This window comes from Penicillium antarcticum (assembly GCF_028974205.1).
Source record: "Penicillium antarcticum strain IBT 31339 chromosome Unknown utg000005l_segment0_segment0, whole genome shotgun sequence".
Lineage (NCBI taxonomy): Eukaryota > Fungi > Ascomycota > Eurotiomycetes > Eurotiales > Aspergillaceae > Penicillium > Penicillium antarcticum.
The window spans coordinates 3,270,552-3,298,459 of NW_026695303.1; the positions used below are offsets into that span (position 1 = coordinate 3,270,552).

General features: G+C 50.2%; 11 protein-coding genes across 11 annotated transcripts; 7 read left to right on the forward strand and 4 right to left on the reverse strand.

Moving 5' to 3' along the window:
• Positions 1-1,052: 1,052 nt before the first annotated feature.
• N7508_005887 (WD40 repeat domain-containing protein) lies at positions 1,053-3,185 on the forward strand (the record flags this gene model as incomplete). The annotated part of the gene is made up of 1 exon (XM_058463953.1): positions 1,053-3,185. One exon carries the CDS (start codon positions 1,053-1,055, stop codon positions 3,183-3,185), a length of 2,133 nt encoding a protein of 710 aa, XP_058320431.1.
• A 550-nt stretch (positions 3,186-3,735) lies between these two features.
• N7508_005888 (uncharacterized protein) lies at positions 3,736-4,683 on the forward strand (the record flags this gene model as incomplete). Its single annotated transcript, XM_058463954.1, has 2 exons — positions 3,736-4,467; positions 4,546-4,683. 2 exons carry the CDS (start codon positions 3,736-3,738, stop codon positions 4,681-4,683), a joined length of 870 nt encoding a protein of 289 aa, XP_058320432.1.
• A 313-nt stretch (positions 4,684-4,996) lies between these two features.
• Positions 4,997-8,962, reverse strand: N7508_005889 (class I myosin myoA; the record flags this gene model as incomplete). Its single annotated transcript, XM_058463955.1, has 5 exons — positions 4,997-5,409; positions 5,455-8,508; positions 8,561-8,606; positions 8,677-8,910; positions 8,960-8,962. 5 exons carry the CDS (start codon positions 8,960-8,962, stop codon positions 4,997-4,999), a joined length of 3,750 nt encoding a protein of 1,249 aa, XP_058320433.1.
• An 888-nt stretch (positions 8,963-9,850) lies between these two features.
• On the reverse strand, positions 9,851-10,737 carry N7508_005890 (OPA3 family protein; the record flags this gene model as incomplete). The annotated part of the gene is made up of 2 exons (XM_058463956.1): positions 9,851-10,630; positions 10,678-10,737. The coding sequence occupies 2 exons, from the start codon at positions 10,735-10,737 to the stop codon at positions 9,851-9,853; spliced, it is 840 nt and encodes a 279-aa protein (XP_058320434.1).
• A 665-nt stretch (positions 10,738-11,402) lies between these two features.
• On the forward strand, positions 11,403-13,212 carry N7508_005891 (uncharacterized protein; the record flags this gene model as incomplete). Its single annotated transcript, XM_058463957.1, has 4 exons — positions 11,403-11,603; positions 11,654-12,827; positions 12,878-12,989; positions 13,035-13,212. 4 exons carry the CDS (start codon positions 11,403-11,405, stop codon positions 13,210-13,212), a joined length of 1,665 nt encoding a protein of 554 aa, XP_058320435.1.
• A 486-nt stretch (positions 13,213-13,698) lies between these two features.
• N7508_005892 (zinc-binding alcohol dehydrogenase family protein) lies at positions 13,699-14,991 on the forward strand (the record flags this gene model as incomplete). The annotated part of the gene is made up of 5 exons (XM_058463958.1): positions 13,699-13,828; positions 13,887-13,945; positions 14,008-14,090; positions 14,146-14,717; positions 14,792-14,991. The coding sequence occupies 5 exons, from the start codon at positions 13,699-13,701 to the stop codon at positions 14,989-14,991; spliced, it is 1,044 nt and encodes a 347-aa protein (XP_058320436.1).
• A 1,006-nt stretch (positions 14,992-15,997) lies between these two features.
• Positions 15,998-19,479, forward strand: N7508_005893 (CDC5/polo family serine/threonine-protein kinase; the record flags this gene model as incomplete). Its single annotated transcript, XM_058463959.1, has 2 exons — positions 15,998-16,309; positions 16,363-19,479. The coding sequence occupies 2 exons, from the start codon at positions 15,998-16,000 to the stop codon at positions 19,477-19,479; spliced, it is 3,429 nt and encodes a 1,142-aa protein (XP_058320437.1).
• Positions 19,480-20,283: 804 nt separating this feature from the next.
• N7508_005894 (NAD(P)-dependent alcohol dehydrogenase) lies at positions 20,284-21,513 on the forward strand (the record flags this gene model as incomplete). The annotated part of the gene is made up of 2 exons (XM_058463960.1): positions 20,284-20,412; positions 20,485-21,513. 2 exons carry the CDS (start codon positions 20,284-20,286, stop codon positions 21,511-21,513), a joined length of 1,158 nt encoding a protein of 385 aa, XP_058320438.1.
• A 95-nt stretch (positions 21,514-21,608) lies between these two features.
• Positions 21,609-23,492, reverse strand: N7508_005895 (MDR family MFS transporter; the record flags this gene model as incomplete). Its single annotated transcript, XM_058463961.1, has 4 exons — positions 21,609-22,742; positions 22,796-23,106; positions 23,160-23,235; positions 23,286-23,492. The coding sequence occupies 4 exons, from the start codon at positions 23,490-23,492 to the stop codon at positions 21,609-21,611; spliced, it is 1,728 nt and encodes a 575-aa protein (XP_058320439.1).
• A 978-nt stretch (positions 23,493-24,470) lies between these two features.
• On the reverse strand, positions 24,471-25,610 carry N7508_005896 (uncharacterized protein; the record flags this gene model as incomplete). The annotated part of the gene is made up of 5 exons (XM_058463962.1): positions 24,471-24,528; positions 24,584-24,920; positions 24,971-25,285; positions 25,344-25,549; positions 25,594-25,610. 5 exons carry the CDS (start codon positions 25,608-25,610, stop codon positions 24,471-24,473), a joined length of 933 nt encoding a protein of 310 aa, XP_058320440.1.
• Positions 25,611-27,383: 1,773 nt separating this feature from the next.
• Positions 27,384-27,904, forward strand: N7508_005897 (uncharacterized protein; the record flags this gene model as incomplete). The annotated part of the gene is made up of 3 exons (XM_058463963.1): positions 27,384-27,510; positions 27,561-27,635; positions 27,687-27,904. The coding sequence occupies 3 exons, from the start codon at positions 27,384-27,386 to the stop codon at positions 27,902-27,904; spliced, it is 420 nt and encodes a 139-aa protein (XP_058320441.1).
• Between the last annotated feature and the right edge of the window lie 4 nt (positions 27,905-27,908).

Below are 27,908 nucleotides of genomic sequence, written 5' to 3' on the forward strand. Positions count from 1 at the left end.
ATCACTGCGATCAAACGGTACTTTACGATCTGATACAGATTATTCCATGTAAAATATGATATGAGATTATGCCCTTGCAATCCTGCAACCCAGAACCCAGCCCTGGGCTGTGTATTGTAAGATGAGACGAATGCCCGACATTAGCAGCTCATTGGATGACGCACAGGGTTACGATTCCAAAATGAACCATACTCTTCCCTGTCCACATAAGCTCTCATGGCTGCCACTCTGGCCTTTTACAGGCTCTTCGGCCCAAGCTGTGCCCAACAGTATCAAAGCGCAGGTCACCAGGCTTGCTCGGGTTGGATCTGCAGTGCATTACTCCCTGCATTATCATTTACATATGCGTTCTGTGTCAACTCTACTCTATATCTATCTCAGGGCTGACTGCCTAGAGGGGTGCTGACTAACACATCCTCGATTCTACCCATCACTTCCTGCAGTCTACGAGTCTCACGAATATCTTCCTGGGGTCCCCCGCGTCATCTTGCTTCCACGTTCCCACTGCCACGTTCTGATAGTCTTTTTCATCCTTGCTCCCCCCCTTAGCCTCACGGAAAAGGCTACCGCGCTTTGTCCGGCCCCTTCGAAGCCAGGTGTTTCCAAAGACTCTCCCCCTCCGTTGATTACTTCCCCTCTCCGTCCTCTCGCGGTTGACTCGGCATTTCTGTCTCGGCCGCATTCCTGTGCACGCCACGCAGTGTGGGGACGAGTCAGCAAGACGTCAACGCACCTTCAAATCCCGGCTTTAACCTCTTAGCTTGTACAACTTTTGCCCTGGCTCGTGATTGTGATCGCAACCGTCATCTCACTCTCACTCTAAGTTCCAAGAGTCTCGGCGGGATTCCCCTTTCGGTTCATGGCGGGCGATGCTTCATTCCTGTGATTCGAGTCGCCCGTCATCCCACCTTCGAGATACGACATGCCATGTGTCATGTGATATCGAGAGGTCCCGAGTCATGAATCCTTCGCATTCTTCCAGAAATCGATCACCCGAAGGCGATTCGACCTTGCACTCGGATTTCTTTTCCCACGCCGATCATTCTGCGACCATGGCCTCTGCCGTCGATCGCCGTTTACATGATGTCGGTGTCGCCGCCCTTGCTGCTGTCTCGCAGTATCCTCGACCTGTGAATGACCCCAGCGGCTCTTTTCTGGTCTCCGAGGTCGTTAATGCTGTTACTGACGTGGGGAGTCCTCCGGATTATCAACTCTTCAGAGGGAACTCCCTCCTACCCGGACATAGGACTTTTTACCCGACACCGTCCGACACGGATAGTGCTTCCGGGCCGGACTTTGTTTTTGGACGCCCCGATCGTGATGTCAACATGGACTCGGTCGTTCGGCAATTATTTGATCCCGCTGCCGACCATGACAATGTTGCCATGATCACGCAGGAATGCGACGATGCGCGCGACAAGGATATGGTTAGGGATTTCGAGTCCGACGTCGAAAATCATACTTCCCCACCTTCCATCCCAGATGATGAGTTTGAGGACTTTATCCGATTCTATCCGGACGAGGAGGAATACTACCGTCAGCGCAGGGGTCGCCCGACCGAGGATGTCCCAATGGCCGATTTCGATATCGATGATTTTTATCTTAATATCAACTACGACGATATCGATGTGGATCTACCCCAGACGCTTGGCATCCCTGTTTCCGATCCCTCTGGGACCCCGGACTTTGCTGATCAGCCGGAATTCCCTGGGCCTCACCCGGCAACTATCATCCACACCTCTACGTACGAGCGCAACCTCACTATTGATGAGTTCATCCAGCGCTGGATGGTCCAAACGAATGTCATTCCCAATGGCTTCCATAGCGAAAGCAGAATTCCGCCACAGCTCCGCCCATTATCCAAGATGATTAGTTGGAGTCCGCCACAGACGGTCGTTCGGCCACATGAATGGAGACGCGACTTCTACGATTTGCAGCAGATTCCTTGGACGGAAACACTACGAGTTAAACGCACTGATGCTCGGACGCTGCGTGATGCTTGGTATACATCATACCACAACTTGGATTATTCGCACATGAGCCACGCCAAACGTATTCCAGGACATGAGTCATTTTTCCGCGGGGCTTCCATGCACACTTCACACAAAGCCTCCATCGAGCACTTCCAACTCCGCAACTTGATGTCCGCCCCAGCATCCAACACGGTCAATTTCGCCTGCCAATCAAAGGTGCTATCATGGACCCCAACAACCGGCGACGCCCGCTGCCTAATTGATCTCAGCCAAGCAGACCCAGACTCAGGCTTCCTCGGCCCAGTCAAAATCTCAACAATGAAAACAGCCCACGGCCTCACAATCGCCGGCGGTTTCTGTGGCGAATATGCCCTCCGCAGCTCATTCGGCTCTGGCGCCGGCACAAAAGGTCTAGTAACACCCGACTTCAACGACGGCATAACAAACCACGTGGACATCATCTCCAACCGAACAGGCCCCTCCCCAATCGGCGTCTTCGCCTCAAACGACAAACACCTCCGCGTCCTCGACACAGAAACAAACATCTTCACCTCCGACCACGAACTGTCCCAACCAATAAATTGCACGGCTACCTCCCCGGATAGCCGTCTCCGCGTTGTAATCGGCGACTCGCCAGACGCATGGGTCATAGAATCCGACACTGGCAAGCCCGTCCACCCTCTGCGCGGCCACCGCGACTTCGGCTTCGCATGCGCCTGGTCACCGGACATGCGCCACATCGCAACAAGCAACCAGGATAAAACAATCATCATCTGGGACGCGCGTACCTGGCGGCCGCTTGAAACAATCGATTCTGACGTGGCAGGCTACAGATCTCTACGGTTCTCGCCTGTCGGCGGTGGCCCGCGGATGCTGCTATGCACGGAACCAGCAGATCGAATTTCAATTCTGGATGCTCAACTCTTCCAATCGAGACAGGTTCATGATTTCTTCGGGGAAATCGGTGGCGCGGATTTTTCGCCTGATGGCTCGGAGATTTGGGTTGCGAATACTGACCGCCATTTTGGCGGGTTCATGCAGTATGAGCGCAGGCAGTGGGGGCAGAGGGTTGGGTTGACGGATTTGCCTAGTGAATGGGCGAGTGAACTTGAGTTGGAGGGGGATTCGCGGTGTGTGTTGAGTAAGCGTGAGAGGTCTCTGCGGTTTTTGAGAAATTTGTCGAGTGACGACCATGAGGCTTTGATCCTTTGATTCTCTGCGTTTTGCTGTTTTTGTTTTGTTTTGGATTTTGTCCTAAGTTGGTCTTTTTGAGCTTTTCATCTGCATCTGATACCCTGGTCTCGGCGTTGGTGGTTGTTTTGTTCTTATTTTGTTCTATTTAAGTCATAGAGTATGTATATGCATGTCTCTTGAATTACATAGTCATGCAATTGCTACTCTGTTGTGCGTCACATACTTGCGTCTACAGATTGAGTCGATCGATCTACCTTAACTATCACCGCAAACCATAACTATAGCTACTACACCAACTATTAACAATGAACCATAAGATAGCCAAGCAATAGATCTACTAAAGAAACCCCTAAAACAATAGTCTCCCAATAATCAGCCCTACAAACCTCCATTGGCCCACTCCGATCGATCAATCAGCCAAGTAGACGTAAACAAGCCCCGCCCCTCCACCCCTCCTGAGCTGAGCTCGGAGTACTTCCACCTGATTCTTCCACTTTTCCTTCTCTTTTCTCCCTCATCCTCCATCAATCTTCCATCTCCATCGCCATCAACCTCAATCACAACCACAATGTCCTACGGAAACCAAGAATACGGCGGCGGCGGCTCCGGCGCTAACAACTACTACGACCAGAGCAACGACTTCTCAGGCCGCAACGAATCCCACGGAAACCAGAACCAGGGCTACGGTAACCAGGGCAGCTACGGTGGTCGTCAGGAGGAATCCTACGGTGGTAACAACCAGGGTGGTTACGGCGGTGGCCGCCAGGAATCCAATTACGGTGGAAACAGCGGTGGCTACGGTCGTCAGGAAGAATCCTACGGTGGAAACAACAACTACGGCAGCAACCAGGGTGGCTACAACAACTCCAGCTCCGGCTACGGCGAACAGTCCCAAGGCCAATCCCACCACAACCGCCGCAACAGCAACAACAGCGACGACTTCAGCAGCGCCGCCCAACACGCACAGGAGCAGCACGACAGCGGCGCTTCGGGCAGCCTTTTCAACTCCGCTTTGAACTTCATCAAGGAGCGGAAGAGTGGATATAATGATTCCGAGGTTGATGAGGAACATGCTGTGAACAGTCACCAGGCTATGTATGGATCTGGATCTGGATCTGGTCAGCATGATAGTCAGACTCTGGGTGCTGGGGCTGCTATGCAGGCTTTGAAGATGTTTACTGGCGGTGGTTCTTCTTCTGGTGGTGGGTCTGATGGTGGGATGGATAAGAATAAGCTTATTGGGCTTGCTATGGCTCAAGCTGGGAAGTTGTGGGAGGAGAAGAACTCTTCGGGGAGTGTGGTATGTTTTTCCTCTCTCTTTTTCTGTTCATTTTGGGTTTGATCTTATTGAGTATGTGGTAACTAATGCTGTTTTTAGTCTGGTGATAAGCAGTCTGCTGTCAACCATGCTGCCGAGATGGCCCTTAAGATGTACATGAAGAGTCAGGGTGGTGGTATTGGTGGTACTGGTGGTGCTAGTGGATTGATGGGTCTAGCTAGCAAGTTCCTCTCTTAGATGGATGCTTAACGTGACTTGACTTGACTCGACTGGCTGGTTTCATTTGATTGTATGTAGTTCGGCATACCTATGACCAGCATTAGAATGACAATGACACATATGAACTTGTATGCATGAAAATGAAAACGGTATATATTGAACTGGATGGAATCTACGGTAAAAGGCCACCACAGTAAGCCAATAACGGAACTGAAAGACTCGCTGTCTCGTGATAAACACTGAACCAGCATGGAACTTGAACGCAAAGGTCAACGCTAAGCGCAGAAAAAGTACACCGCGACCGACCGTAAACAAACGCGAATACTCAAATCTACCACTCGTCATCGTCATCGTGTTTGCCCTGCATTGCGCTCTGGCGTGCCCGTAGCGCTTCAGCGAGTCCACCTGCCAAACTGGCATTTGATGCGCTGTTGGGTGTGCCGCGGCCGCTGGCGCCGGAGGAGTCGCCTGAGTTCATGCTCGTGGTGCTGTCCCTGGGTGCCGGTGGAGGTGCGGGCTTGCGGCCGGCCATATTGGGTCGCTTGGCGGGAGGGGCAGGCGGGGCGGGCTTGCTCTTGGCGGCTGCGACTGCACCATTGGGGGTAGGGCTGGGAGTTGCGCGGGGTGCCGCGGGAGGTGGAGGGGGTGCGGGTTTAGGCGTGGGAGCGACGGCTACTTCTTCGAGGTAGGCCTCAGGGGTCCAGCCTTGCGTAGAAGTTGTTGTGTTCATGCACAGCCACCAACCTGGGAATATTAGTATTATATCGCTAGACTGGAGAACGTACGTACCGTTTCCTTCCTTGGACACAATCTGTACAATTTCGCCCGTGCGGATGGAAAGCTCGTTGGCCCGGTCGCTGTTAAAGTCATACTTGACCTTTGCAGTGGGCTTCTTCGTTGCTGGAGGTGCGGCAGGGGGAGGTGGTGGCGGGGCTCTCATAGAACCAGTGGACTCGTTGCGAGTGTGGGCAGCGGCCGCAGCGGCCACGGGTTGAGGCACAATCCGCGGCTGGGTAGGCTGCGGTGCTGCAGGCTGTGGGGTAGACCGAGGTAGAGGTTGCGCAGCAGGAACAGGTCTGCGAGCAGCCTGGGACAGTTTCGAGGGGCCGCCACCAGGACCGCCGGGACGGAGAAGCTTGCCCTTGGTGACTGGGCGAGCAGCAACTGCCTTTGCTCGTGGGGTAGGCTTGGAGACGGAGTTGGGAGGTTCACCAGCACTGGTGTGGATAGTACTACTCTTGTAGCTGTCCACATTTCCAGCAGCCGGGTCCTTGACCGCCTTGACCATGGCCAGCTTGCCAGGCTTCTTGTTGTATTCGATGCTGTCTCCGACCTTCAAGGTGAGAGAGCCGCGTAGAACAGTAGTAAGGTGGGTGAAGAACTCGGTCTTGAATACACAGTTGAGCAAAGGATCGGGTTCCTGGGCTCCAATAACTAACGAGAACCAGTCATCCTTGAGGTTTGAGGTGCTGACACTCTTGATGGCTCCAACAGGAATAGTCCGTTCCGAAGCGATAACAAGCTGGTTGTTGACGATGCTCTGCGACACAATGTAGACATTTCGAGTTGTCAATACCAGAATCCGAGGGACAGGCTTGCTGGAACGGCCAAACTTGGAAAGTAAGAGCTCAGCACGGCAAGAGAAAACGATGTCTTCTGAACCGCCGATGCCTGCACCATTGCGGATCATTTCACCAGGACCACCTGCATTACCGACGCCAAGATAATCACCCAGGAAGCGTCGAGAGCCCAACAGACTCATTCTGCGACGCTCCTTACGACCTTGGAGAATTTGGTGTCCTTGGTCACGGACCTTGATCAGCTCGAGTCCACCGTTCATGCGGCGCCAGAACCGCTGAATACGGATCGCACATTCAATGCGGTACCGGAGGTAGTTTCTCCAGGCGCGCTGGATTCGAATGGCCATGTTGTGCCAGTACTTATCGCGCATCGCTTCAAGCGCAAACAGCGTCTCGGGAGTCTTGACGAACACCTTGGTAATGCCCATTTGGTATTCCTCGGCAGGAATCCGGGTGTCCTTCAAGATCTGCTTGGCACCGGTTTCCACATCGCCACTCCATGTGTAGTCACCGGCGTAGGATGTCTTGGGGGATAGAAGGTAGAAACGTTCGACGAACTTGTCAAATGTTTGACGATAGGCGAAACCGGCACGACGAATACGAACGTTCTCTTGAAGACCAAGGTACTTGATCTGGTGCAAAACGTTGCCAACATTGTACTCCTTGGGAGCCTTGTTGTCGTTGGGCTTGATGGTACGGATGTAAGACGGCTGCGCCTTCATGAGGGTAGCCACAAGGTCATTGGCAGATGCCTTGATCTTGTCACCAGCTGTAGGTGGGCGACGCTTGTCATCCTGGTTAACCTGGTTAGGGAACAGAGTGTGAACAAATTCATTGCTACTCGATTGGGCGAGGTTCAGCAAATCCTTCAACAACTGGTCCTTGTTCTTGTCGGTCATTCCCTCAACGGCGTAGCTGACATCACCAGCGTAATGCTTGATAATGAACTGGCCCTGGCGGCCCTCGAAGTTGGGGTTCTGAGACAGGAAGTTCAATCTGCCAACGAAGGTATTATCGGCAGCGCCGGAATCGGCGTGCGCTGTTGCGCAAGCATCATTCAAAGCAGCGAAGACACCAGGAGGACGCTTGTCCTCGATCAATGAACAAACAACCTTGTTGTCGAAGTACTTGATCGGGGTCCACTTGATCTCCTCACGTGCATATTCATCCTGCTCGGCCTTCAGCGTCAACTGAATGAAAATCTGCTGCAACTTCTCATTGACGTAGTTAATGCAAAGTTGTTCGAAAGAGTTCTTCTCGAAAATCTCGAATCCGTAAATATCTAGAATACCGATCGAGTTGCTGATAGACCCACGAGCAGTCAGAGACTGGTTGACGCGACCCACAATCCAATCGAACAGGTTGAAGTAGATTCCCTTGGACAAAGCGTCCCGAATGGCAGAAGCTTGGACTGTGTTGAGTGGAACCTCGTAAATAGAACCCCTGCGGCCGCCTCGGGCGGTTTCCATCAGGCGAATTGTCAAGGCCTTGTTCACTTGGGCGGCATCCACCTCCAGTAGATAGGCAACAAAGTCGACAACCGACTGGTCGGTAATCATGGCGTTGCCAGAATCATCCTCGCTGAACTGAACGTTACCGATCCAGAGAATAGCGGCCAGCATACGGAACACATTGTCCTGTTCCGAGTCGCTCATTCCAATAACCTTCATCGCATCCAGTGTATCCTTGAACTCAGCAACATCGTCGACTCCGGGAACATCGAAACATTTCGAACGACTCGTGTAAAGGTATGATTGCGGCTGCTGTAAACCGAAGTTGTCCCGGTACTTTTGTGGGGCGCCCTTTGTGAGCTGGTAGAAAATGTGGAAGTTTCGCTCGTTTGTGATCTGTCCAACGACTCGGGATTTCTCCAGTAGGTAGTTGGTAATGTTGGCACCGACCGGCTCACCGTTGGTATTGAACTCCAATTCCAGATACTTGCCGAATCGCGACGAGTTGTTGTTGCGCAGGGTTTTCGCATTACCAAAAGACTCTAGTAACGGATTGGTCGCCAACACCATGTCCTTGGTCTGCTGAATCGACGAATCGCCGCCGCCAGATACACTGGCAATGTATTGCATGATCCGCTTGGCTGCCTCCGTCTTTCCGGCACCGGATTCACCGGAAATAATAACACACTGGTTATCCTTGTAGGACTTCATATTGTAGTATGCGGATTCGGCAACTCCGAATACATGAGGAGGGACTTCGAGACGGTTCTTGCCGCGGTAGGAATCGAGAACATTGTCGGTGTAGATGCCCACTGGATCACACGGTCAGCAAAGCAGCCTAAACCTCATCGCGGAGCAACTTACGATCTCGGAAAGGGTTTACAGAGACCAACACATGGCCAATGTACGTCTAAACATCTCCCGTCAGCCTGTACTCGTGTTCGCGCACAACCCCGCAGTCCGCGAAAGCGATCCCTTACATAAATCTCGTCATGTTCAAACCGGAGTTTCAAATTGTCGTTGATGGCCTCGTTGGAAATCTTGCTGAGCAGAGTAAGATCCGACACTCCAATCTCCTTCTTTTTGCTGCTCTCGAACGTGGCCTTCTTGACCTGCGGCTTTCCCGCTGACCGGCCATCGCCAACGTCGGCGACAGCTTTGTTGCGCCCGAAACGGCTCTTCTTCTCCCCACCCGCGGGGCGTCGTGACTGACCCTGTTCAATGTCAGTGGGGGTGTTCTCATTGCGGTCCAGGGAGGCCTACCATCTTGTGTGTCAAGCTCTCCGGATGTCGCGCCCAGGCGACAAATGCAAATATGACCTGTCAACTGCGCGGGGGCAAATTGAAAGAGTGTACAATACAACGAGTGTGTAAAATGTGTAGAGTGTCGAGTGTCAAAGTGTAAAGTACAGGTGAATCGAGAGAGACTGGGAACTTACGTACGACCAGTCAAACGGAGACAAACACTGCGCCACGCCAGGGTCTTCGGTTGCTGCCTCAGGGGCAAATCAGACTCCGTAGGCTCCGTATAGTTCTGTGGTCTACGATTATTCAGACCTCTCCTCCACTCACATTGCTTTCCTTTCTTAATTCTTTTCTCGACCCGTCCGCCACGCGCGTCACGGCTTTGTGGCTAATGCGGGTCAAGAATAGAAGCACCGACGTCATTAGGCATATCCCTTTAACTATACTGCCTAATCAGCCGCAATCTGGCCAAAGTTGCAATTGGGCTTCAATTTGTGGCCCAGGGGATGAACGGTGAATGAAACATGAGTCTAGATTGTATTATATGGACGTCTGTAAATCTGTGTATGAGGTAGCTCTGCCGGGTGGTGGCATATTCGCGGAGAATTATTTAGAAGTAAGAGACGCAATGGTCAAATTAGGAAGTAACCAGGGAGACAAAGGATATTAAAGGAGAGTTGCGTTGAAGCTTGACTGTAAGTCTATATACATCAACAAAGAGGGGAGAGTATCAACAATTAACCCCGCCAGAAATTGCAGAGCAATAACCTCTCCAAGGCTAGCTGGAGCGAGGTAAATCCTCGTCTTTGAATGTGACAGGGTATCTAGATAAACAACAGATGAAATGCACACCTACCTTGAATGGCAGGATTTTGGTATGTATCAAACGCAATAATCAAGCGACATATATCAGGAGCCCTTTGGCGCAGATACTGGTGCCTTTTCGGCAGCAGCGGGTTTTGAGGTCTCCGTCGTCGAAGCGGACTTATCAGATGCGGGTTCGCCATTAGCTACACCCGGAGATCCAGTCGGCTCAGCACTCTGACTGAAAGTCATATAAGAGGCAATGCGCGAGAACCATCCCTGAGGGACCTCTGGTGATTCCACTTCTGGGGCTTGTTCATAGATCTCCTTCGGCAGGATCCTGTTTGTCGCCAATTTGGGTAGCTCTCCATGCTTAGCTCTGAGCTGAAGCAACTCTTTTTCGAGAGCCACCAAAGCTCCGCGTGTCGCCTGCTCCGATTGTTCCAATTCGACCAATCTCCCTTCAACGTCTGATCGCCGTGTGCTTTCCTTTTGCCGTGAGCGCCATGACTCGAAGAGAATGAGACCTCCCGCAACAAGGAAAAGGAAGGATTCGGAGATGAAATTGGCGCCGGACTCGATAGCTTTCGATTCGGAGAGGGGCCGGATACGGTAGTGATGGGGTTTTGCTGCTTCTTCAGCTGCAGCTTTGGCCTTGGCTTCTGCCTCCTCCTCAGCCTTGGTTTCTGCGGCGTTCTTGACGGTCGGCGAGGTTGGTTTGAGCTTCCTGGCTGCAGCTTCGGCCGCTGCTTGTTTTTGAGAAGCTGCGTTGTCGCGAATAGATCCTAATCGGAGGCGCATATCAAATCTGTGAAGGGCCTGCGCCATAGAGACGCAGATCTTGCGGAACCGCTCATGTTCGCGGGCTTGGCCTTTGATTTGGCTCTGGCCTCGTTAGTTTGAGAATTAGCCAGTGGGGGAGGAAAACTTACAGCAATAGGCTTGGACAGGGTCCTAATTGCCAAGGAGGACAGCTTCAGTGTTAACGACATGGCTGGTATTCGAGAGAAGATGAAGCTTGAGTCACTTTCTTACATCAGATCCAGGCACCGCTGACTCAGCGGTGGTCCGGGCTTCCAATTACATCCCACCTGAACAAGTGGAGGATGTCAATAAATAACTCACACCTCAAGCTTGCTGCTCAATTCTATGAATCTCATATTTAATCGGCTCAAACTGCATACATTCGTCTCCATCTATGCTAACACACTGTATCTAAGCCCAACAAGCACCCTACTGAGTCTCTAATCCCACCTTGCAGATCTGCTTGGCTGCGCTTGGATCAAAGTCAAATGCGATTTACGTTGATATAAGCAAAATGTGAAACCTGGGCGGAAGTTTGACATGTCGGAGACCTCCGAATGTCGTGAATTCTCCCGCTACGGAGATGTCTTTTCCGGTGTTCTCGTTCGCGACCCAACAAGCACACAAACATGCAGGTGTCGAATCAATCACCTCATGCAGGCGTTCCTGACATCACTCGGGAATCCCGTTCAAATGAGACACTCTAAGCAAGCTTCTTAGGCCGCAGCCTCGGTTCCAAAGATAAGACTTGATTAGCTTCCCTCATCAACCACTCAAATGGTGTGATTGGTTCCCTAGCGTAGAAATCTTTTCTACACTGCTTCTGTCCACGTATTTTGTTCCCCCAGACAATATGGCAGGTTTTGAGGGCCACCCCAAGACAGGGAGCAGGTATATCGTGCAAGATGTGGAAGATCAACTACCCCCACATGCAGGTCCATCTAGGGACATAATCCCTGACGATGGCCAGATCGTTACCCAGCGTGAGCGCCAAAGTCTGATTCGGGGCCTCGGCCAGCGCCATATTCAGATGATTGCTATAGCGGGTGCAATTGTATGTTGGGTTGATGGTTCTTGTCGTGTTCTCGTCTAACTATCGCATAGGGAACTGGTCTCTTTCTCGGTCTTGGTGGGTCAATTGCTACTGGCGGTCCGCTGGGTGCTCTTCTGGGCTACATGTTTGTTGGTATAATTGTCTGCTGCATTCAATTTGCCCTGGGTGAGGTCTCGTCACTACTTCCAGTCACTGGATCTTTTGTCCGACATGCAGAGGTCCTTGTTGACCCGGCACTTTCATTCGCGATCGGATGGAACGTCGTGTACGGATGCTTTATCAGTGTTCCGAGTGAAATCTCCGCCAGTGTAGTCCTGATCCAGTACTGGACAGACATCAATGCAGCCGTGTGGGTGACTATCCTTATCGTGGTCTCTGTGGTTGTCGCTATTTCGTTCATCCGCGTCTATGGTGAGATTGAGTTTATCTTTGCTATATTAAAGATCCTCCTCGTCATCTTTGTGGTTATTCTGGGTCTTGCCATTGACCTCGGTGGTGTGTCAGGTGTCCCGCGAAAGGGTTTCCATTATTGGAAAGATCCTGGTCCGTTCGTCGAGTACATCGCCAACGGTTCTTGGGGCCACTTCCTTGGCTTCTGGGCTGTCATGACGAACGCCGTGTACTCATTCGCCGGAGTGGAATCCCTCGCCATGGCCGCTGCTGAAACAAGGAACCCGCGCCAAAATATTCCAAAGGCCTGTAAGAGGGTCTTTGCCCGGGTCTCCATTTTCTATCTCGCTGCCGTGCTCATTGTGGGCATGTTGGTTTCCAGTGCGGATGAACGTCTTGGTAACGACTCTGGTACGGCGGCAACGAGTCCATTTGTCATCGCTGCTGGTGATGCAGGAATCAAGGCTATTCCATCCGTTGTGAACGCTGTCTGCTTGACATCTGCGTGGTCAGCTTCCAACCAGAGTATCTTGGCCGGAACAAGAACTCTCTACGGTCTTGCCATTAAGGGCCATGCTCCTAAGATCTTCCTGCGGACTAGCAAGTGGGGAGTACCATACATGTGTGTGCTGCTGCAGATTCTTTTTTCTCTTCTCGCCTACATGTGCGTCTCTAATGGTGCCATGAATGTTTTCTGGTGGTTCGTTGATTTGACGGCTGCTGGTACTTTGGTGTCGTGGATCACCATCGCGCTGAACCATATTCGTCTCTTGCAAGCAATGGATAAGCAGGGCATTCCTGCTACAGCTTTGCCATGGCACAACCGGATTACTAGTGCGTACCTCTGCTCAAATCTTATGGTTGATATACTGAACTCCTTCCAGGATACACCAGCTGGTTCGCGTTGATCTCTTGCGTCATCATCCTGCTGACAGGAGGATTCGTGGTCTTCACTAAAGGAAACTGGGATCCGGCCTCGTTTGTGTCATCCTATCTGTATGTTTTCTAACCGTGTAGCATGACCCAGCTAACAAGCCACAGCGATATTCCTCTCGTTCTCCTTGCGTACGGGGGCTACAAACTTATTCGTCGGACTAGAATCATACCGCTAAGCCAGGTGCCAGTGCAGCTGGCAATCGACGAAGCAAATGAGGACCCGGAAAATGTGCCAATCAAGAAAGATAGTATCTGGGCGAAGATGAACATCCTTTGGGGTTGATACACTTTCACCATGCGAAGCGTACATTTTCATTGGGAGTTTAGCAAGAAGCGGATGCGAGACTTCAAATTTCAATACATAATCAACATAATACAATGCACACGCCATCTGGCCAATCTGGTTTCCTTAAACCTTGAAGCAACCAACACCCCGGCATCAAGCGATGGTCGGAGTTAACAAAACCCGCACACAGACCCCTCGGATCAAATCCACGTAAAGAATACTCCGACGGATTCTGGAAATTAACAGGATTACTTGCCAGCGACCAAGTCCGACGTTGAGCGGCACCGGATGAATATTGAAAGCCATGTGGAGTGCAAATCCCGTTAACCCCGAGGGATACGAGTGGAGGACTAGCGTCACACATCACTACTCCACTTCCCTCAGGTCAAACTGAACATTTATATAAAGCTGGTCGGATGGTTAGTTTTAGTATTCATGCAAACGAATTCGATTTAGTATTCTGATTCCTGCTCATTCTTCACTATGTCCGCCTCAAACACTGGTGTCTGGCTTCTCGAAGCGGGCGGCCAATTCGTCGTTCAGGAAGCTCCGATGTATACTCCCGGTCCTGATGAGATTCTTGTGAAGAATAAGGCTGTTGCTGTTAACCCGAGTTCGTTCATTCAGCTTGTCAATTGAAATATCCAGACTACTAATGCATTATGCGGTAGTGGACTGGAAGATCCAGCTCTATGGTCCTCATCTACCCTTCCCCAGCAAATACCCATTCGTGAGTACCTCTGCCACTATCCAATGTTTGAAACAGTCTAGCCAATGAATCACCCTACTCAGATCCTAGGTGTTGATCTCGCCGGTGAAGTCTACGAAGTAGGCAAAGACGTAACAAAATTCAAGAAAGGCGACCACATAGCCGGGTAGGATACAACAAACCCTACATCTAGACCTGAAGCATCAAGCTAACGCAGCTAGAAATGCAAATTGGTTCCTCTCGCACGAGATCCGGGAGAGCGCCTACCAGAATTACACAATAATCAACGCGGCCCTCGCAGTCCCCCTCCCCCACACTATCACCTTCACAGAAGGCAGCGTCATTCCTTTGGCAGTAAGCACCTCGGCAATGGGTCTCTATCCACCAGCTCGTTTGGGCCTTCCCCTTCCCCAATCTCCTAAGGCAGAGCGTATTGGAAAAGTGGTCCTTGTCTGGGGTGCCTCGTCTAGTTGTGGATCTATGGCTGTTCAACTGGCCGTTGCATCGGGTGCTACTATCGTTGCTACGGCTTCGAGTAAGAATCATGAGTTTGTGAAGTCGCTGGGTGCGACTGCTGTTGTGGATTATAATAGTGAGACTGTTGTTTCGGAGTTGGTTGATGCGGTTAAGAGTACTGGTGAAGAGTTTTTGGGGGCTTTGGATGCTATTGGGGATGATCAGACTTGGAGACTTTGTGTCGAGGTTGCGCAGGGTCTTGGGTGTGGACGGGTTGTTAGTAATAATCCCAGGATTCCGGTTGAGGATATTCCCGAAGGCGTTGAGGTTCTTGGTGGTAAGTCATACTGTTTTTTTTTTGGTTGCGATGTTACCTCGAGGTTTGATGCTGATTCTGATGATTGCTGGTAGTGACTGATACCGCGAATATTGGTGACAAAAGGGAAATTGTTGAGGGCGTTTGGGGGACTTTCCTTCCTAAGGCTTTGAAGGATGGGACTATCAAGTGTGTTCCTGAGGCGGTGGTGTTGAAGGGGTTGGATAAGGTAGCTGAGGGCGTTGCTTTGTGCCAGAAGGGGGTTTCGGCTGCTAAGGTTGTAGTGGAGCTTTGATTTACTCCATATCCACTTTCAAGTCATTGAATTTTTTTGGTTATAGTGGTAGCATAGTATGATATTCTTGGACATTCTCTCAATTATTGGATTTTACTTGTTCTTATTTCGTTGAAAAGCATGGTGGTCAACATTTGTTTAGCCCCTCGCTTCATCAGCTGATAGCATTTTCTAAGATATAACTATCATGGTGTACTTTTTGAGCAGTAGCATGCAAGATTTTTCCAGAAAACAAATAAAACAAGACATAGTTGCCCACACATCAGACCATCAGAGAGGGGAACTGTAGACAGTAGAGTAAGTTTATGGCCCTTAGGAAAGTGGCTGAAGACCCCCGACTAAGCACGCCCTCGGTCATGGTATGTGAATAATTTTCAAGTCAAATCTAAGTACAAAGTAGCAGCCTTGCGTACACTTTGACTAGGTTTTGCTTACTTGGTTAGGATTTTCATGTAAACAAACGGAAATATATATCATAGCAACGCAACAAAGCCACCAAATAAGCCTGAGAAGTTCAACTATCGACAAAAACTAGTTGTGTTAACTACTTAACAAGCTATGTAACATTTAAATAATTATTCAACAACAATCAAGGGTAAACGCATGGGATGAGATGCACGTGACCGCGGGACTGTTTATCGATTTCCGCATTGAGCAAACTGTTGTGGTCTTGTCTTCCTCAACTCCCAACCCTCAATTGAGGCGCCATTTTTTTTTTCTGGAGCTCTGTACAGTTTTGCTTCATTAGCGCTTTGCATTTCAGTACGCCTCTCTCATCTACTCTTCATGTCCCCGTCCCGACCGACCGGCTTCGGGTTCCCGATTGTACGGATTCTGACCTGATCGTTCCAGGGATACCAATCTTGCACCACTTTGATACCCTTGAATACCAGCACTTAATACCCTTTTTTACGACATTCATGCTCGATGCACTTTGTCTGCGCACCTTCAGTCCACCGCGATACGATAACTCGACATCTGCTATAGAAAGACCGACCCGATGAGAATGGAGGCCCTTTCGCCACGCACTACGAACCAGATGATAAAGCCCAAACTGGCTATGGATCGTAAGGCTTTCGACAAGAATACTGCGCCGCCAAGCGTGCAACCAAAATCCTCATCAGCCAAGAACCACGCCGAACCGCCGCCGTCAATAGTTTCAGAGCCGGAAGATGGCGGGGAGCGATACTCGATAGGCGCATTTCTAGGGAAGGGTGGATTTGCAGTTTGCTATGAAGGTGCATTGGCGCGCAACGGTCGCGTGTATGCCATGAAGGTGGTAAAATCACAGATGCCACAGAAAAAGATGGAGGAAAAGGTATGGAAACAGTTGGACTCGGTACTTCTGACAAGGTTCTGACTTTTTCACAGTTTCGGACAGAACTCCAAATTCACTCCAAAATGCGACACCCGTTCGTCGTTCAGTTTTACCGCGCATTCGCTTTTGAATCTAGCACATACGTCGTTCTAGAGCTATGTCCAAACGGATCGGTGATGGATATGGTACGGAAACGTCGATGTCTCAGCTTACCCGAAGTGCGACGATTCATGATTCAGCTCTGTGCAGCAGTCAAATATCTTCACAAGCGATTTGTCGCACACCGCGACTTGAAAATGGGAAACCTGTTCCTAGATCACAACATGAACATCAAAGTTGGAGATTTCGGACTTGCAGCGATGATTCTCTCAGACAAGGATGCAAAGCGACGAAACACGCTATGTGGAACCCCCAACTACATCGCTCCTGAGGTTCTTGATAAGAGCAAAGGGGGCCATACACAAAAAGTGGACATTTGGTCATTGGGGGTTATTTGCTTCGCCATGCTCACTGGATACCCGCCTTTCCAATCAAAAACCCAAGAAGAAATTTACAAAAAGGTCCGAAACTTGAGCTATGCTTGGCCCAAGGAATCAGACACCAACAATTTCATTCCGGAAGAAGCAAAGGATCTCGTGACTAGCTGCTTGAATCTAGTTGACGAGGAACGACCAGACCCGGATGATATTGTTGAGCACCCATTCTTCACCATGTACGATGGCTGTATTCCCCGCCAATTGGATGCAGGTTGCCGTTACAACAAGCCACTATGGCTCAAGGATGCTTCCCCACGGGGTGATTGTATGGTGGGTGGCTATGGCTTGGATTCTGACGAAAAGCTTCGCGCCTACGTGTATCAAGTGGACGACCCCAGCCAGCGGTATCATTCCTGCAAGGCTGCCTTCTATTCCCTCTGCGGAGTTGGAAAAAAGCCCGATGGATCGGCTCGAAAGTCTGTGGGGAGGAACTGCTCCAAATCAGCCTATGCTGAGTGCGATGCAGAGGACCAGAGAGGTTTGCGTCCAGTTATTCCGCTGACCCCTGACTATGTTTACCGATGGCCACACGATCTCGATGGAGATTGGTGCCTGTTGGAAACTTCTCGCAAGGTCCGCAGCGAAGAGTCAATGCTTGACAGCAGCACTCTTTCAAGGCGCAGTGTTGCAGCTCGGCCTAACCCCGTAGCAGCTTCGCGAACCAACGCTGCTCTGCTTGCTGCTCAACAAAGACGTATGGAGGGCCAGAGTCACGCTGCGACCCTTCGTCAACAAGCTCGTGTGCCTCCTTTGTCACCTAGAAAGGGACCCGGGATTAGCGAACCTCCGGCCTCATCCAGACCATACCGCGATGCTCCAGAGCCAGATCCGAAGCTGCCTTTGGCCCCTGGAATACCCGCCGGTGGTCTAGCGGAACGTCCCATCCGCACGCGAAGAATGGCATCTGCATCTCAAGCAACGACTCTGCGTAGCAAGGAAAGAGATGTTGTTCCTCAATTAACCAAGTCAACAAGCATGCCATCTGGCTTGACTGTAGGCAAAACGCGTTCTCAGTCTCGCAGATTGGCAGCCGCTGACCAGGAGTTGCCGCAGGCTTCCATCCCAACGAGAGAACGGCAACCATCTACAATCCCCGAGGAACGCAAAGTGCCCACCCGGCAGACATCCCTACGATCATCTTCAAGGATGGAGCCGAAGACTATTGCGGAGAGAAATGAGCGTCAAAGGGCCAGCCCTGTCGAGGAAGGTGTACGATCGTTGTCTATCCAGTCCAAGTCTTCGTCTGCGTGTACTGGACTAGCCCGATCCGACTCCAATGGAATAAGTCGGTCTAACAGTAAGACCGCCGGTAGGGCCCGCTCCAGTCTAGGATTGAGCCCCCTTTTCCACACTGAAGACCTTTGCGAGCTTCTTCCTAGGACTTCGTTGACCGAAGTCAACACTGACCTTCGCCTGTTGCTGTCCAACTTGATCAATCATGCACCTAGTCGTCGACGCGGCGGAGCAAGGAAGCAGCCTCACGCCTACGTTATTAAATGGGTTGACTACACAAATCGCTATGGCATCGGGTATGTCTTGGATGATGGAAGTGTTGGATGTGCCTTCAAGGGAGAGAATGGACAACCAGCAACGAGTGTCGTGGTCCGAGACGGGGAGAGACATATTCGTCGCAAGGCGCGAAGTGTCGACGACGGCGAAATGAAACCACTGTTTTACTCCGAATCGGATCAGCTCGTTCCTCGCAACGGACGTGCGGTTGAGTTCTACGAAAACAGGGACGATGACTTGTTAGGGTGCCGCGGCATCCGGCGAGCAATGATCTCTCCGTCGCTTTTCGACAAGAGCTCAAAGGCGATGCGAACTCGCACCCAGTCAGGTACTGATTCCGAACGAGCCGATGCCGAGAAAGTCAAGCGTATGAAGCTAGTGGACCAATTCGGCAAATACATGATTGGGGCCCTCGGTCGCCATGGCGACGAAGGTATCATGGACGACGACATCCCCCAACAGAACAGCGGCCAGTTCATCAAGTTCTATCAGCGCCTCGGCAATGTTGGAATCTGGGGCTTCGGAGACGGCGCCTTCCAGTTCAACTTCCCCGACCACACCAAGCTTGTCATCTCGCCTGGCCGCACCCGCAGCTCATCTCCTTGGATCGACTTCTACCATCTCTCGCCATCGGCCGCTCGCTACTTCGCCGCCAAGGGCAAGATGCACCCGAACGGATTTGATACACGAGCCGTCGCCTCAGACGAAGCTGCCACATTCCTCAGCATCGCCAACGGCGACTCGGTGAACTCGATAGAAGACCGGATCCGCGATATCTTAGACGCCAACGCCTTCATCCAGAAAATTGCTTTCATCAAAGATACCATTAAAGTCTGGATCAAGAATGGTCGTCTTGGTGGTCGGCCATCCTCTGCTGACATGGCTTCCGCGGATCCATCCACACCTACGGAAATGTTCTGGCAGGGGACCCAAGAACGATCGCAGCCCAATACTCCCGGCACGAAGTTCGTCTGGGTAACAGTTGGAGCCCCGGACGGCGATGGCCAATACCAGTCCATGATGCTGAAAGATAGTGATCGAGAGCGTATGGCTAAGCGTGCTAGCACGGATTATGAGAAAGAGATGGACGCATTGAAAGATCGGCTTCGAGCTCTTAATCGTTGATTGCTGGAAGTCCATTTCTTGCTGTTTACACATTCACCTTACGATGTTACGACTTTTGCTCTTGTCAGATGCAATGCTTTCATGTTTATTTTTTTTACTTTTTTTTTTTGATCGAGACTCAAGCTAAGGCTTTGATGTTTGGAAGTTTTCGGCGTCTCTTGTTGATAGTGTTTATCGAATTCACTTGTGCTTTTGCACGGTTACTCCCAGATTGTCTTATCGTGCTTAATCTAACAATCCGGTTAGCCATGCTTCTCAGCCTTGCGCATGCATACTGGCCAGCAGTCACAACTCCATCCTGACCATCGAGCAACATTGTACCAGTCATACCCTCTAGATATAGAACGGATCATCACGTCGCCAATAACTTTTCATTGTTCGCGTCCTTAACCTTGTGAATATCAGGCCTCAAGCATGACAAAAGGTTCTTGGTGGTGCAGAATGATGCGTGGATACAGGATGCTGCCATACCTTCGGCTGAATCTACTTAGCTACCCACTGCATCCTATATGAGAACATCTCGGTACTTTCTCAGCATATGTCTTTGTATATGCAATACTTAGACAGATATAACCGCAGAATCAGCCAATCCGGCTCATCGGTCGACTATACGCCGAAATTCCCCCCCCGCGCCCGACCACCCGAACCCGGGGGGTAAATACGACGACTTATAAAAGACGATTCAATCCCCCGCATAACTTGAAACTAGTAGCCTTCTCTAGCGTGGAGTCATACCCCATACTCGGTCATCATACATCTACGTCTACTTCTTCTACTACGACCTTCTTTCATATACCTCACAAGATGCAGAACCCCTCATGTCTTCTCTATGGCCCAGGCGATGCCAGATTCGAAGATCGACCTATGCCAACGATCGACAATCCCTTTGATGTAATTATCCGCATCGAATACGTAGGCGTATGTGGCAGCGATGTAAGTACCACCGGATCTATACCCCATACCCTGACCCACTATATCATCAACATCTAACTTAACAACCAAAAGGTCCATTTCTGGATCCACGGCGGTGTCAAAAACCACGTCTCAGAAACAAACCCAATAGTGATGGGACACGAAGCATCAGGAACAGTGTACGCCATCGGACCAAGTGTTAAAAGGCTCCAGCCGGGCGATGCAGTAGCCATCGAGCCCGGTTTCGGCTGTCGGATTTGTTCAAAGTGCAAATCGGGCAAATATAATCTCTGTCCCCAGATGAAGTTTGCTGCGAATCCGCTGGATACGCATGGCGCTCTGTCGAAGTTCTTCAAGGTTCCTGCTGATTGCTGCTATAAGATTTCTGGGTCAGTTGACTCTGAGTTTGCTTCTGAGTTTCCTCCTGGAATTGGGGGCTCGGGTGGAATTGGACTTGATGAGGCGGTACTTATTGAGCCGATGGCGGTTGCTGTGCATTCTGTGCGGCAGGTTGGTGTGAAGCCCGGGGATCGAGTTATTGTTTTTGGGGCTGGGACTGTGGGCCTTCTCTGTGCGGCGGTTGCGCGAGAGTTTGGGGCGAATTTGATTGTTTCTGTTGATATGAGTGATGAGAAGTTGGAGTTTGCGAAGAAGCTTGTTGGGGAAGACCGGGTTCGTTTTCGCACTGCGATTCCTGCTCCGCAGTTGAATGCCGAGGAGAATGCTAGTGGGTTCCGAAACTGGCTTACATGTGTTGACCCTGATGCTGATCTTCCTGGCTTTGATGTTGCTATTGAGGCTACTGGGGCTGAGCCGTGTATTCAAACGGCGATTCATTCGTTGAAAGTTGGGGGTTCCTTTGTGCAGACTGGATTGGGGAATCGAAATGTCAACTTTCCTATTTCGACGGTGTCCGAGAATGAGATTACTATCAAGGGGTGTTACCGGTACGGGGCAGGGGATTTCCAGATGGCGCTGGAGCTGGCGAAGTCAAGGAAGATTGAGTTGAAGCCTCTTATTACAAAGGTTGTGCCATTCGAGAATGTGGTAGAGGCGTGGGAGACTACCAAACGAGGCGAGGGAATCAAGACTTTGATTCGAGGAGTAGAACGTGCTGTCTGAAATGCTCAATCTGACTTGAATGGAGAATATGATTATCATTATTACTCAGTTTACACTCTAGAGTACCTTCATCAATCTATTTTAGAGCATTCACATCACCACACGGAAGGTCGGCTTTCAGGAGCCATCATTCTCCCTGCACGCATCTCCAAGTCCTTCTCGCTTGCAATAGTCTCATCGTCGCCTCGAAGACCCTGGTTTGTCTCCAAGTCACGGTCCAGGTCGTAGTGCTCAGTGAATAGACTAATCACTAGGGCCACACCGGAGACGGCACAGCAGACAATCCATACTGTGCGCAGACTGTCGGTATACGCCTCTTTGAGATTAGCTTTGTCTGCACCATCTGCCATAGCCTTGATAATCTGGACCAAGCCCGCGGCATTCTTGCTATATGCATCGGCCATGGGAACCAGATCAGGATATCTCATAAGATTGCTGAACATGCGGTTTTGGAAGACCACTCCACCAACTGCAACACCAATGGCTTGGCCGAGGGCACGGAAGAAACTGAACATGGCGACCGCAATGGCGAGATTCTCTGGCTCTGACGAAGCTTGAACCGCGTAGCCCAGGGAAGGGAACAAGATCCCCAGTCCCAGACCTGAGACGATGTTCAGAAAAATCCACCCAACGACGCTGGTGTGGACTTTGATCAGACACATCAGACCAAGTCCGATAGTTGAAAGAACCCATCCCAACCACACAGCCCACCGATAACGACCAGTGACTGTAATAAGAATCCCAGCAATCATACCACTAGGAGCAACAGTGAAAGTCTCAGGGAAGAGGGCCACGCCCGAAAGGATGGGGCTATACTCCTTCACGGCTTCATAGTACAGAGGAAGATAATAGAGAGCACACCAGAGAATCAACCCCTGTAGAACACTTCCAATGAAAGAAGCAGTTGCGGTACGGTTCTTGAAAATAAGAGGTGGAATTATCGGGTCGGATGCGAAGTAATACTCGTAAAATGCGAAAAAAAGTAGGCCGGCGCCTCCCACGCAGAGAGGGACTAATGTCCGCCATGAGCTCCAGGGGTAGGAGACTCCACCCCAGGTGAGTGGGATGAGGAATGATGAGATACTTCCAACAAAAAGTACGGTTCCAAAATAATCGATTCGTCGAAGCTTCTCGACTAATGAACTGGGTGCGAGCTTCAGGTTGAGGAAGAGAATGACGAGTATGAAGCCGACGCCGATGAAGGGAAAATTGATATAAAAGATCCATCGCTAGATCCTGCTGTCAGACCTATCACTTTTGTCTTCGAGAGACGAAAACTCACCCATGATACATTCTCGGCGAAACCACCTCCAAGAATCGGTCCTGTAACTGATCCAATACTCCACATTGCACTCAGAATGCCGAAGTACTGTCCTCGCCATCGTAAAGGAACAAGATCTGTAATTATGACCTCGCTCAGTGAGATAATGCCTCCGCCACCGACACCTTGTATAGATCGACCGACTAGCATGTAGGTAAAGTTGTTTGCAATTGCCGAGATAATGGCACCAACACAAAAGAATACGAGAGCGATCAGTATCATGGGTCGGCGGCCAAATATATTAGAGAAAGAAGCAAAACTTGGTTGGAATACTTGGTGGATGTGAGAGTGGACCCTAAGAATGGATGTCTTCATGGTATCGTACCTGTTGAGCATAATAGGAACGAGGTACCGCTCCAAAATGCTTCTATGGCTGTTCCGTTCAACTCTTGAGCAATGTCCTAAAGCATGTAAGCATCTGTATTCTATGAATCTCCAATGTATTACTTACCGGCAGCGCAACAGACAACGAAGTCCCATCGAGAGCAGCCATCAATGTAAGAACCGCCAAAGTGAAGAAGACAAGAATTCCCCTCCTTCCCAAGGCAAACTTCTCCTCAGGATCCGGTTTTCTTTGTTTGGCATAAGAAGGAGGTCTCACACTATCATCATAAGAAGGCCTTCCACGCCTGTAAAATGGGGAATCCGCGTCCGCCATGGTGTAGCGACAAATGATGTACCGTTTTGGTGAGGCCTGTAGTCAAGAACAAGTATCGCCTTATATTGCAGCGTCTGTCATCAGATAAAAGTTGTTTTACATTGGAGTCCGTAAGCTGGACAGATATATAGTAAATGAGCTGTCTAGCCAACGCCACACGGGATTGGCAAGATGCCTGTGGGTTTGTAATGGGACGCAGAGTTCCTCCGCTGCGACCCAAGATCCCGGAATTGAACACCAGAGAATGATACATGTCAGGCCGTTTCAATCTTCAGGGACTCCACGACAGGGTCAGGACGTAGTTGGAACTTGACTGCGGCTACTTTGGGAACGTTCGGCATAATGTTGCCCCGCCGACTGGCGCTGTCAGACGGGATTCGGGCCAATTTCATTTGTTCGCAATTTTCTTTTCTTTTTGTATGAGCTGATAATCTCCGGTTGGTTGCTTCGTGGCTCAGTTGGACTTGGTTTGGTTCGGTTACAGTTGACTTTATCTGAGTGGCTTGGAAGTTGCGTTAATTTGGCTTTTCCGACTTCGTGATCGTGCTATACATACTCGATTGGGCCACTCTTGTCGGCCATTTGACAAAATGTAAGAAAGGACTCGTACATGGGAGTGGCTGCTGTTCTATCTCGGGTATGCACTTGTACAACACTGGCGGGCCTTTGGTTGCGAGGGATGAAACGAGCATGTCTTGACTTTGTATATCTAATCTGGCATTTAGTCGGATTTCCAATCAGACCGTCACATCTTCGAGGGCTCGACATCGCATCCTATTCCTCCTTGTCCATGAGATAGCAGTATAAGACCCAGCAAAAGCCTTTAGGTCACCCTCTCACGGCACCTCGCTTCATCATGGATCAGCAATGCATGATCTGAGACAGACAAGCCGAGCTACATGCCGTGTCACCGAAGACCCTGCCCACGTCTGAAATCAAGAAGAAGCTTGCAGAGGCTGCCTCTCACTCCGAAGAATCTCAGGCAGCATCCACCAGACTGGGTTGGTACGGCTTCCAGCCTAGGATCTTGCGGGCGCTGGGAACGACCACGAGAGTTCATGCCCCAGCTAAGAGACTCGAAGCCTGCATACTTCGTGGCACTTTCCAGGTCGATTGGCTCGGCTTTTGGCTCGGGGATGTACCCCAGTTTGGCGGCTGCATCTGCTGTAGCTTGTGTTAGCTCGCCACAGACGTGTTCCCCGTTCTCAGTGAGATAGTAGGCCTTGGCTCCCCAGAGCCCGTCGTCGGATCTGCCTGCAAGCGCTGCATCTACTAGGAGTGAGTATACATCACTCAGGTCGTGAACGTGTACGTTGTTCCAGATGGACTGGCCGGCGCCGATGATCGGGCCTTTCTTTATGCGGAGCGTCACGTTGGCCAACTCATACACCTGACGCCCACGCTGGGAGCAAGGTCCTCGACGCTTGCCTTAATAAGGATTTAGTCTTTTGCTGCACATAGGGAAGGGAAATTGTTACCATAGATTGTAGGTGGGCAAACGAGTGCTGTCTTGAGCACATCGGCATGCTGCGTACCCGCATCAAGGATGATCTGGTCTACATTTCGATGGAACGCATGGTCTGGGAGGTTAAGCAGCTCATCAACACGATCCCAGTCATTGTAGATCTTCTCGCTTCTATTTCCATATTCGTTCTTGTCGCTGTCTTCCCAGGTAAGGATACCCGTTCCTCCGGTGTGGAGCAGGTAACCAGGGTGCTCTTTGGTGTGGCCAGACACCAAACCTGCTATTATGGCCTTTGCAGCACTGACATGGTCGCTTGCATCGGCGGTGTCTGTTTTCGAAGGATCAGTCTAGCTCAGCTGTTGCGATGTCCTAGTGAAAGCACTCACGTAGGACGATATCTGCTGCTGCACTTTCTTTCTCCAACAGGGCAGAGTCGTCGAGGTATCCCAGGACGATGCGGACATTTGGATACTGGGCCTTGACCTGCTCAGCCTTCTCGTTGGTGCGGACTAGAGCTGCATAGGAGAAGTCTGGGTGCTTGGCAGCGAGTGTGGCTAGTGAGTCGCCGCCAATATAGCCAGTAGCGCCGGTACTATGGCGGTCAGATAAAGAATTGTTCAGCTTGGTGGGTCTTACATGAAAAGTTTGGTCATTGTGCTATTGGTATCTGCCAGGTTCGCGATGTGTATACAAAAGATCAGCCTGAATTTCCCCCATTCCAATCCATTGACACTCAACCCCGTGGTGGGACAGTCATAATTTGTAAACATCCAGGAAAACTCCATGAGGTGGTCTACGTTTGCATCCATCCTCAGCTTGGGCTCACTGGGATGATATGTTTAGGCTAAAGCAAATTTCACATCCGCTGGTTGATTAAAAAGTTGTCCTCATTTTGATTAGCCTTGCTCCACGTTGACGGTTACTTCAGCGGCATTTTGCCATAAATCGACTTTAATCGGTGCTTTTTGTAAATCATTCGTTGGATCATGGCGGTGACGGAAGATCTTCATGATTGGGCGTAGTTGTGCATGGGGCTATTGTCAATAGGGTGCGCCACACACATTTCCGTGAATCCTGCATCAATGGAGGGGATCTTTGTAAACCTTTCATTCTGTGCATGCAACTATTCTAGCATCTGTCATCGTTCTCACACCACGAGTAAGATCTGCAACAATGCTCGCATTGGCATCGAACTTCTAGCTCGTGCACGTACGGAGATGAGAAGCAATCATACCAGCAATGGGAATCATGAACAAGAGGGCCCTGGAGACGGAGATTGAACAAAGATCTGGAGCAGAGGCAGAAGTGCAGAAGGTGACACTAGGCGCAAAAGGATCGAAATATCCGAGACATTGGGGGTGCAAGATTGGGCAAATTGATGATCAATCAATCATTCAGTCCTGTCTACCTTGTGACCTCGCGCCAGAAGATAAATTCGATTAGTTCTTCTGAGATTCTCGCCTTATCCCTGATTTTAGTTGAAAATGGTTCCTTAATATCCGATGTACTTTTGCCGTAGGCGGGACATCGCCCTTCGTGAAACCCTCTGGAAGCTTTCCTTTTCAGCGCTTCCTCCGCCTTTCTTCCGTAATTGTTCATTGTTACTGTTGTATTGTTGTGGGGCTATGGGGAAGAAAGCCTGGCGTTTGATAGATTGTTTACATTCAGGCCTTGTTCGCGTTTCCTAACCTATAGTTAGCTGTCCTGTGCTAATCCTGGATATCTCTTCCCTAGTCCAACTCTCTCACGGCCACTCCACCGAGGTCTCTCTCTCCCTCTCCCTCTCTTTATGTTAGTTGTGTGTTGAGTTTAATGATGATATTCCAGGTTAGGAATTGCCGAGGTCTAACTAGTGGCAAAAAAATCGTCTAATATGCGTAGCAACCCGCATGGCTAGTCCTGCTTATCCCAGGATACGCCGCCTAGTGCAGAATATTTCATATCGCCGAGGAACAAGACATCATTCTGTCCACCTGGGCAATCATTTCCATGATCATCAATACTATCACCCTGACTCTTGGGTGATTTGCACTGCACAGCGACTACAAGATACATACACTATCAGTCTCTCGTGTGTCAGCTAGATCTTTTAATGAAGGGTGATATCCAGCACGTAGGGTCCATGCAGGGGTTAAATCGCCAAAAATGTGACTGCTCTCTGCATATCCCAAGCCAAGGAAACTCATCACATATGTTCAGCCAACAGAAAAGCATTTTAATATTGTATGCATGATAAATTTGCTTTAATCTGTAGCCTCTTGACAATATTGTCATATACGTAGGGGATGGACATGCGATATGTAACACGATGAGCTTGCCGCGCAGAAGAAACTACCACCTCAGAAGGGTATATATAGAGACTCGGAACCCGGAGTAGAAGCACCTCATCAACACCTCAAATTTGATTTACACCGATTTCCTCCAACATGAAGTTCACCAACGCTATCCTCTTGTTTGGCGCCACTGCCCTCACAAAGCAATCTTCTGCTGCGAACACAGACACATGCTCGCAGCAGTTGCACAAGTATCAGGCCGCTGATCTAAATGCTTCTTGTAATTTTTAAATAAAAATTTGCGAGATCATATTCTAACTTATGTTTCAGGTGCTTCAAACTCGGGCTCGGGGCCTTTTGACTACGGTCTTTCCAGCAAGGCAGTGACTGTTTACTGTGGAAAGTGTACGTTATTTTTATAGTTGCATTGTTTAACCCCTTTTCTAACCTCTACAGGGTACCGAAAGGATGGATTCAGAGTCTTAGAAAAGTCTACTTTCAGTGACTGTGTTGATGAATGCATCTCGAACACACGGTGCAACAGTGTGATCTATGCCAGGGAAGGGCAAAGACCCCTCGGAGACAGGGGCAACTGTGTCTTGAACGCCTTTGGCCTCCCAGACTCGCCACCGAACCGCTCAGGAGCAGCATGGAACGCGGCCTACATCAAGTAAGAAT